The 9,097-nt window shown below is 45.5% G+C and overlaps 2 protein-coding genes across 3 annotated transcripts in view; both read right to left on the bottom strand.

Annotated features, from left to right (window-relative positions):
• Positions 1–3,964, bottom strand: part of cdx1b (caudal type homeobox 1 b) — a 5,339-nt gene extending 1,375 nt beyond the window's left edge. The window contains exons 1-3 of the mRNA XM_025065569.1: positions 2,939–3,964; positions 229–377; positions 2–109 (exon numbers count right to left, since the gene is read on the bottom strand). Coding sequence (XP_024921337.1) covers positions 2–109; positions 229–377; positions 2,939–3,488 — 807 coding nt within the window. The 5' untranslated portion in view covers positions 3,489–3,964. The remainder of the gene's footprint in view (position 1; positions 110–228; positions 378–2,938) is intronic.
• Positions 3,965–6,400: 2,436 nt separating this feature from the next.
• Positions 6,401–8,403, bottom strand: LOC103395619 (cysteine-rich and transmembrane domain-containing protein 1). 2 transcript variants are annotated; one of them, XM_017041597.2, is made up of 4 exons: positions 7,999–8,403; positions 7,805–7,890; positions 7,151–7,194; positions 6,401–7,067 (listed from the first exon to the last, which is right to left on the bottom strand). In XM_017041597.2, the coding sequence occupies exons 2-4, from the start codon at positions 7,869–7,871 to the stop codon at positions 6,684–6,686; spliced, it is 495 nt and encodes a 164-aa protein (XP_016897086.1). In that variant the 5' UTR covers positions 7,872–7,890; positions 7,999–8,403; the 3' UTR covers positions 6,401–6,683. The 2 variants fall into 2 exon arrangements, with proteins under 2 accessions (XP_016897086.1, XP_016897088.1); XM_017041599.2 differs by having other exon boundaries at positions 6,401–6,802; positions 6,917–7,067; positions 7,805–8,395.
• Positions 8,404–9,097: the final 694 nt, after the last annotated feature.

Genomic DNA, 9,097 nt, shown 5'->3' with positions numbered 1-9,097 from the left:
CGTTCCCCGCAGGAGGCGTGGGCGTGGTCGTGGAGGAGGCCGGCTGCTGGAGCTTCTTCTTGTTGATCTTGCGCTCCTTTGCTCTCCGGTTCTGGAACCAGATCTTCACCTGGACGGAAGATCGGTTCTGTTAGTCCTGTGGTGCAGCGGTTAAACACGTCTACGTGAACAACGTTTGTCAGTGAGGGCACCAGCAGGTGGAGCTGTGACCGAGGTGTGTTAGCGTACCTGTCTCTCTGATAGGTTCAGGGCCACAGCAAGCTCCGCCTTCCTCCTGATGGTGATGTATTTGCTGTAGTGGAACTCCTTCTCCAGCTCCAGGCGCTGGTGGTCGGTGTAGACCACGCGGTACTTGTCTATGGTGCGAGTTTTTCCATCTGTGAAACAGGAAGTTGTTGAGACGATGTGTGTGTCGGTGGATGAGAACCAGTCAGTACAAAGAACTGTTTACCAGCCACTCTGACCGTTGGTTTTGGTACTGTTTTCTCACGGTGCCGAGCTCCTGGTACTGTTTGCTGCAGCGTCTGAGGAACTGGTCGTGACTTTAAGCTAAGACTTCTGCTCTGGGCTACGTTCTTGGCTAACCTTTAGCCGCCGGCTCGGTTCGGTCAGTGACCAGTGACCAGTGACCAGTGACCAGTGACTAACAGGACCAGGAGCTCAGACCTGGACCATGGGCCTGAACCCAGGAATGTTCTGAGACCAGGGGAGACTGCAGTCAGCTCATTAACACGCTGTGATTCTCCATTAACGTTAAACACACACACGCACACACGCACACACACGCCCTCTGACCACTGAGCCACAGCTAAAGTCCAACATCTGTGTGAACTCAACACTTTCTGCTCCATTAAAACATTCACAGATGAAGGTGTGTAAATCACCCCCCCCTCCACCCCCTCCCCCCTGTTCCAGATGAACAGTTCTAGTAACGGTGACCTTTGACCCTCTGGATGAGGTCAGTAGATCACGACGGTGACTTCATGTCGACTGTTCCAGCTGCGATTGAACCGACAACCTGAGGTCCCCGTGGCGGCAGTGACCTGCAGCTCTGCTCCGCCGCGTCTCCACTTCCTGTTTCGATTTTTATTTTTTCATTAATTCGTTTTTACCACAATTTTTGTGGAACAAACTTTTCTCTTGACTTTGAAGTCGGTGTGTGTATTTACTCTTTCTCTCACACACACACACACTTCAAAGTCGCCTCCATCTTGTCAACTCCGCCCTGAAACAAAGCGCTGAACAAAAGCTCCGCGGTCGCGCGCACCCGCAGCAGCGGGAACGCATTTCCATAAGAACGGCTTCAGACCCGGGTTCACGCGTTTGATCCGACGACAGGACGCGACATCAGACTGATGACACGTGACTGACGACTGACGTCCACGGTGGGAAAGTCGGAAGACAGACGTGACAGAGGGAGGTCGTAAATTTGACAATAAAGTCGTAAAATAATTAGAATGAAGTTTGATGTGAATTAAAAGAGTTAAACTGAGAGTAAATTATAATAAACGATACAGTTGAACATGAAGTCGATTTAAGTCGATACATCGATTTATTTAACGAACGAATTCGAGAATCGATGGAAACAAAGTCGTGAATTCACTCGAATGAAGTTTATCACGACGAGGTCGTAAAATTATTCGAAAATTATAACAGCGGTAAAACGAAGTTGTACCGGAAGTTAACATTTTTATGAATTTATTTTAAACAAATTCGTAAATTGACGAGAATGAGAATTGACAGAACGACGGGATTATTCTTCAAAACGTGATACAGAAACAAATGAAGATGAAGATGATGAAGATGACGTGAAGTGGAGAAAACTGTTCACTGTTCATGTTCCTCTTTATCTGTCACACACACACACACACACACACACACACACACACACCTGCCGTCGTCCAGGAACCATTTAAATGTGACGAACGAACGAACGGAGCAGAGAAGTGAAATAGTCAACTGACAAACAACAACTACACTCACTGATGACGTCACTCCCCGCTCCTGTTGTTGACCGATCTCCGTCTATTCGCTTTTTCTGATTGGTCGCTGCACTCGCCGTGACTGACCGTCACTGTGTAAATGATCAGGTCACATTTGACCTCTGCTGACCTTTTCCCTGACCTCTGCTGACTGGACACAGTCACGACTGTAACTTAAAAATAAAAATGTCAGCCAACATCAGAGTTTAAACGAGTGGAGACACCGCGGTGTTCAGAGAAGTATCGACCGACACCGCGGTCCGGATTGGCATCAAATATACAAATAAATTCACCTTCAACACTTTAACACCGCGTCATCAGAACTCCCTGACCAATCAGCACCAAGCAGCGTCGATCAGTTATTATAACTAAAAATAAAAAACTGACAGAAATGAATAATCACATCAAGTGACACGCAATTAACCAGGGATTAACCAGGGATTAACCAGGGATTAACCAGTGATTAACCAGTGATTAACCAGTGATTAACCAGTGACAACTGATGTGGACACACAGCGTTAACGACCAACGATTATTTAGATGTTTGTACAGTATTTGTTACAAAATGTGACAGTAATAATAACAATTATAACAACAATAATAATATAATACTAATAACAATAATAAAGTAATAATAATTATTATAATTATTACTTTTATTATAGTTATAATTTTGAGGGAAAGTTCAAGATTGACGCGGATTAAATTCAATTGAACAAAGAACGATCAAATGTAATAAATCGATATTCGATAAGGAATTAAAAAAATATTGAATCACTTTTTTCTTTTAATTCAAACAATCCACGGGATTTAAAGACAAAAAGGGGAGTTTTTAAAAAACACGGCGCCACAGCTGCGGGTCAGGGTTCGATTCCAGAAATGAAAATAAATGTGAAAAAGATGAAATATGAAGGAGCTTGTGACGTCACAGAAGAAACTCGAACACAGTGACTTACTGGGGTTGGAGGGGGGAGCGGAGCTCCGGCGGATCCACTCATACGGGTTCCTCCTCTGCGGGGAGCCCGGAGACAGAGGCCCCGCAGATGCGTTCAGAGAGGTGGGCAGCAGGGCGGTCGGCTGCTCGGCGAACTCCGGGGGGCTGAAGCCCAGCGTGGGCCCCACCGACCCGGGAATCGTCGAGGCGCCCGACGCTGCTGCCGCGGCGGCCGCGGCCGCGGCGGCGTAGTGATGGGAGGTCCAGTCCTCCCTGGAGGGGGTGGAGGAGGAAGGAGGCCCGGGAGGAGGCGGGTAAACCGGGCTCCAGCCGCCCGCCGCGGAGCCGGGCCCTGCCGCCTGCTGCATGGCCGAGTGCGGGTCATTTCCCAGACTGTGGTGGTGGTGATGGTGGTGGTGGTGATAACCGGCGAAGTCCGGGTACTGAGGCGGAGGAGGAGGGCCCGGCACCGGGAAGTTCTGCGGGCTGAGGCTGAGGCCCGGGTGTCTGGGGACGGAGTTCTGGTGCGGGTACATGGACGAGTCTTTGTCCAGCAGGTAACTGACGTACATGTTTGGACCGGCAGGTGGGGGGGCGCTGTGGGCGCACTGAGGAGGATCCAGTCTGAGTCTGACTCTCACCTGCTGCTGCTGCGGGTCCAACTGAGGAGGAGGAGGAGGAGGAGGAGGAGGAGGTGCTGAGGCTGGACCTGCAGCAGGGAGGAGGAACGGAGCAGGAGGAGGAGGAGGAGGAGGTCACACCTCCACCTGTACAACTGACCAACGTCCTGTTGAAAGTAGAACTCCACCACAGCCCAGCGCCACTGCAGCAGCTGATGACGTCACTACCAGTTTGACGTTAAAAGAGTGACAATTTGAAGCCAAACCGACGAGTTTTACTTCAGTTAAAGAAAGTTCTAGCGGAATTCACTCAGCTGCGGTTCCCGGCTGTGACGTCACTATTATCCACAGTAATGGAACCGAGTTTGAAACAGGACCAGAACTCTGATCCGTTCCTGCCGTCACAGGAGGCCGACCCTAAACCCCGGTCCAGGTTTGATTCGTCGAGGCCCCCCCCCGCCCCCCCCCCGCTACAAACATCAAACTTTAATTATATTTTAAATCAGTTCCTTAAAACAGTACCGGTTCAGTCAGAGGACGGATTGAACTGAAATGAATCCCGTGGGTCCACAGGTCACAGACCCCCCCACTCCCCCCCCCCAGCTCTAACCTGTCTCCTGTGCTCATTACCATGACAGTGTGTGCATTTCAAACAGTTCTGATCAAAGGAGCACCGTCACTGATGACGTCAGACCTTCCGGTCGGTCTCTGTCGGTTTCGTGGCGCGTTACTGACCCGTGGTTGCTATAGCAACAGATGACCGTAGTCAGAACAGGTCCGGACCATGTGCAGATAAGTGTGATGGATTTGGACCGCCAACCAGCCGTTGAGGCTCCAGGCAGTCTTTGGTTTATTGTTTGTTTCTGTTTGAATTTTTTTTATTATTATTTTTTCATTTGAACCTGAAAAACAGAATGAATCGTTTTTTAAATGGATTTGAACAGGAATTAAAAATTAAATTCTCTTTACATTTTCACAAGAGGATTCCACTGTTATAACAACAACAACAACAACAATAATAATAATAATAATAACAACAATAATAATTATTATTATAATTTATTATTGTTATTATTATTATCTATTTTTTGTCCCCGATTTTCTTTTATAAACGATTTCTAAAAATGTTTTTTAAACAGAATTTCTGACGTTATATCAGACAAATTAGCTGTGAAGAGGGAATTAAACCCACAACCTCGACACAGTGACCCCCCCCCCCCGTCCTGAAGAGATTTCACTTCATGTTTATGGATTTATGGCAGATTTATTGTTTTACACTGATGAGTATTTAGTTTAGTTTACTGCAGTAAAATCACATAAAACATACCATACTGTTCAGACGGTATACACACACACACACTCTCACACACACACTCTCTCACACACACACACACACACACACACACACACAGTGGGTGTTTGACAGATGTATTGATTATTTAACACCTTTGTTAAATTAAATTACTATTTAATTTCAGTTTATTTTACTGTAATAAAACACACACACACACACACACACACACACACTGACAGAATGTTTCCAGCGTTTGTGCTGATTCACCTTTAATAAATACATAAACAACTGTCGTTTTTTAACCCTAATATTTTGGAACCTTTTTTTTTCAAACATCTCAAAATAATAAGTTAAATATAATAATAATAATATTTCGTTCATAATTGACTTATTGATTTATAAATTCTGTTTAAATTCTGATAATTTGTTCATAATAATAATAAATAAATAAAATAATTATTTATTTCTGAGATATTTTTTCTGTTCTTTTCATTTTATCACACACACAAAAGTGACTTTAAAAACTGCAAAAAAAACGCAAAAAAAAAACATTTTCGTAATTTATTGTTAAACGACAGAAAAATTAATAATAATTAATAATAATTTAATAATTTTATTATTAAAATATAAAATTCAATGAACAAAAAAGTCATTTATTATTTGTTTTATTTAAAACAAAACTGTTTTAGTTACATTTTAAATCTGAACCGAAGACAAAAAAAAAACGATGAGGATGAAAAAAAAATTAATAAATAAAAATATTATTATAATTATAATAATAATAATAATTATAATTATTATTCATGTTTCCCGCTCATCCCAGAGTCAAAACCAAACCTTTAAATATTTTCTTTTAAACCTGGTTGAAAACAGGACAGACGGAGATAAAGTGAAGTGCGACTCCCCCCCCCCCCCCCCCCCACCCACACCACTCCCTGGTTCATCTGGTCACCTGTCTCCAGCTCAAACATTAACCCGTCGGAGGACAATAAACTTCACTTTATGGAAAGTATGATGATGACGGTGTCGTAAACGCTGCGGCCTTTTATGGCAGCGCCGCCTGTTGTTCACCTGCGCACAGTCTGTACGTGAGAAGAGACAAAACAAACAACAACGAAAAACATCGGACACTTTCCACTGCTCCACTGCACCGTCCCCACACACTGCTGCCCTTGGTGATGGGGTAAAAGCAGAGGCTCAGTTCCGTCCTGTGGTACAGTGACAATAATGACCGTAAAATAAACAAAGAAAAAAGAATAACGTTAGCATAGCATTAGCCAGAGGAGGAAAGACGTAAGAAAAGTGACGGAAAAGTCTCTGAGTTTGGATGAACATGAGTCTTCATCATCATCATCATCATCGTCATCAAAATCGAAGCATCAGCTCATAGCACGAGTTAAACTTCACAGCACTTTGACGCCCTCGTGTGGTCACAAATGGAAAAACAACGAGTCATTAATCATATATATAATTATATGATAATTAAAAAGTCTGAAGTGGTGGAGAAACCAGAAACGTTGATGGTGGTATTGGTCAGAAGTCAACGTCCAATCACAGCGAGACTTTCAGCAGCTTTTTAGAACTTTATTCATATATGATTCACACACGTTAAATTTAGCAACAAAAACTTGAACTCTGACGTCGTTCAACCAGCGTCAGTGACCAGTCAGTGACCAGTCGGTGACCAGTCGGTGACCAGTCAGTGACCAGTCAGTGCCCGCCATGTCACATGATCTCGACCCCGTTCTTCCTGTGGTTAAAGCACTGATTTACTTTTTTTTTTTATTCCTGTGAAAAGGTTTGGTGCCATAACTCTGTGCCCTGCTGCATGATGGGAAGGTCGGGGTCAGAGGTCAACAGAAGCGACGAAAGAGCACGTTCCAGAGGCAGCAGCAGCAGAGAGCAGGGAGCAGTCCTGTCAGACACGACTCGTCGGCGCCCCCGTGTGGTTCCTGCTGCTCCAGCATGTACACTGACAGAGAGACAGAGACAGCAGAGTTGAGACACACTTCACCACCGTGCCGTCTGGACCAGGATCGGCTCAGGTCCAGGTCCTGGTAGACCTGACCCCTGACCTTTGACCTACCTGGTTGTTTTGGGGTCTCACTGTAAGGCAGTGGTGCCCGGGGCCCGGCGTGGTACCCCTGATACCCAGGCTGTAGGTAGAAGGTCCCTGAGGGTCCCATCGGTTCTGGAGGTCCAGAGTAGTAGGACTGGTCTCCTCCACCCATGAAGTTCTGGGGGAGACAGTCATGTGACCCAGCATCACCTCAGTGTTGGTCATGTGATCACGTCAAATATTCAGTCACATCTGTGTTACCTGGAACGGTGATCCTGGGACTGTGGCATGCTGGGAGCTGAGAACTGTAGAGACACAAGCACAGGTAACAGGCTCATCCATCCTTCATCTTCATCCTTCATCCATCCTTCACCCATCCATCATCATTCATCCATCCTTCACCCATCCATCATCATTCATCCATCCTTCACCCATCCATCATCATTCATCCATCCTTCCTCATCCATCCGTCATCCAGCCTTCATCCATCATCTATCCTTCATCCATCCTTCACCCATCCATCATCATTCATCCATCCTTCACCCATCCATCATCATTCATCCATCCTTCACCCATCCATCATCATCCATCCATCCTTCATCCAGCCTTCATCCATCCTTCACCCATCCATCATCATTCATCCATCCTTCACCTTCATCCTTCATCATCCATCCTTCATCCATCCTTCATCCATCCTTCATCCATCCTTCATCCATCCTTCATCCATCCTTCATCCATCCTTCATCCATCCTTCATCCATCCTTCATCCATCCTTCATCCATCCTTCATCCATCCTTCTGTCTTATAATTCAACAATCCTAAACCCTGAGTTTTAGAGACATGTGGTTTGGTGCTGTGAGCGCCCCCTGTTGACCTACAGTAACAGGCTCTGACTCTGTTTCTCCAGTGACCAACCTGGAGGGAACGCAGGGGCCTCTGGGTAAAGAGGCTGATAAGGTGGGGGGGGCCGGTCGCTGCTCATCAGGACGTTCCAGAAGAATCTACAGCAGAAAGAGGAGTCATCAGGGGGGAGACAGGAGGTGAGGAGGTAACCCCCCCCCCTTCCCCCCCCCCCAGTCTGGGAGGAGGTCAGCAGATTGTCTTCATACCAGCTCTAATCCCATCAGCAGGACACAGGGTCTCTGTCAGTCTGGTCACCGTCGCCATCATGTGGTCGTTGACTCACAGTCAGAAAATGTGTTTATGGTCCAACGTGAGTCAAGGCATTTAATCAATTATGTTTTTAAAAAATGACCTTTCTCTGCACACACACACACACACACACAGACACACACACACACATACATATGTGTGTGTGTGTGTGTGTGTGTGTGGTACATTTTGTAAGAACTGTGGTGGTAAAAAAAGTTGTTTTATGTTCAGATGACATCAAAACACAAACTTCTCTGATGATCGACTACAAACCAGAGTTAAACCAGAGTTAAACCAGAGTCAAACCAGAGTTAAACCAGAGTCAGACCAGAGTTAAACCAGAGTCAGACCAGAGTTAAACCAGAGTCAAACCAGAGTCAAACCAGAGTCAAACCAGAGTTAAACCAGAGTCAGACCAGAGTCAGACCAGAGTTAAACCAGAGTTAAACCAGAGTCAAACCAGAGTTAAACCAGAGTCAGACCAGAGTCAGACCAGAGTTAAACCAGAGTCAAACCAGAGTTAAACCAGAGTCAAACCAGAGTCAAACCAGAGTCAAACCAGAGTTAAACCAGAGTTAAACCAGAGATAAACCAGAGTTAAACCAGAGTCAAACCAGAGTCAAACCAGAGTTAAACCAGAGTCAAACCAGAGTCAAACCAGAGTTAAACCAGAGTCAGACCAGAGTTAAACCAGAGTCAGACCAGAGTCAGACCAGAGTTAAACCAGAGTCAGACCAGAGTCAGACCAGAGTTAAACCAGAGTCAGACCAGAGTCAGACCAGAGTTAAACCAGAGTCAAACCAGAGTTAAACCAGAGTCAGACCAGAGTTAAACCAGAGTCAGACCAGAGTCAGACCAGAGTTAAACCAGAGTCAAACCAGAGTTAAACCTTTTTCTAAGTACCAACAACATAAACTACATTTGCACCAAAACTATTTTTTCAGCTCTTGTCAAGAGACAAGAGAGAAGAAGAACCTACCTCCACCTGGTACTGCTGCTGCTGCTGTCACTGCTGCTGCTGCTGCTGCTGCTGTTACTGCTGCTGCTGCTAATTCT

Source organism: Cynoglossus semilaevis, chromosome 19 (assembly GCF_000523025.1).
Source record: "Cynoglossus semilaevis isolate Cse_v1.0 chromosome 19, Cse_v1.0, whole genome shotgun sequence".
NCBI lineage: Eukaryota > Metazoa > Chordata > Actinopteri > Pleuronectiformes > Cynoglossidae > Cynoglossus > Cynoglossus semilaevis.
This window is presented reverse-complemented; position numbering and strand designations above follow the sequence as displayed.

Bases quoted from the DNA above. Each gene is read 5' to 3' on its own strand.
- LOC103395619 (XM_017041597.2), bottom strand. From the start codon at position 7,871: ATGAGCAGCGACCGGCCCCCCCCACCTTATCAGCCTCTTTACCCAGAG. The intron at 7,195-7,804 runs GTTGGTCACTGG...GTGTCTCTACAG, and splicing joins GGCCCCTGCGTTCCCTCCAG to TTCTCAGCTCCCAGCATGCC. The intron at 7,068-7,150 runs GTAACACAGATG...TGTCTCCCCCAG, and splicing joins TCCCAGGATCACCGTTCCAG to AACTTCATGGGTGGAGGAGA.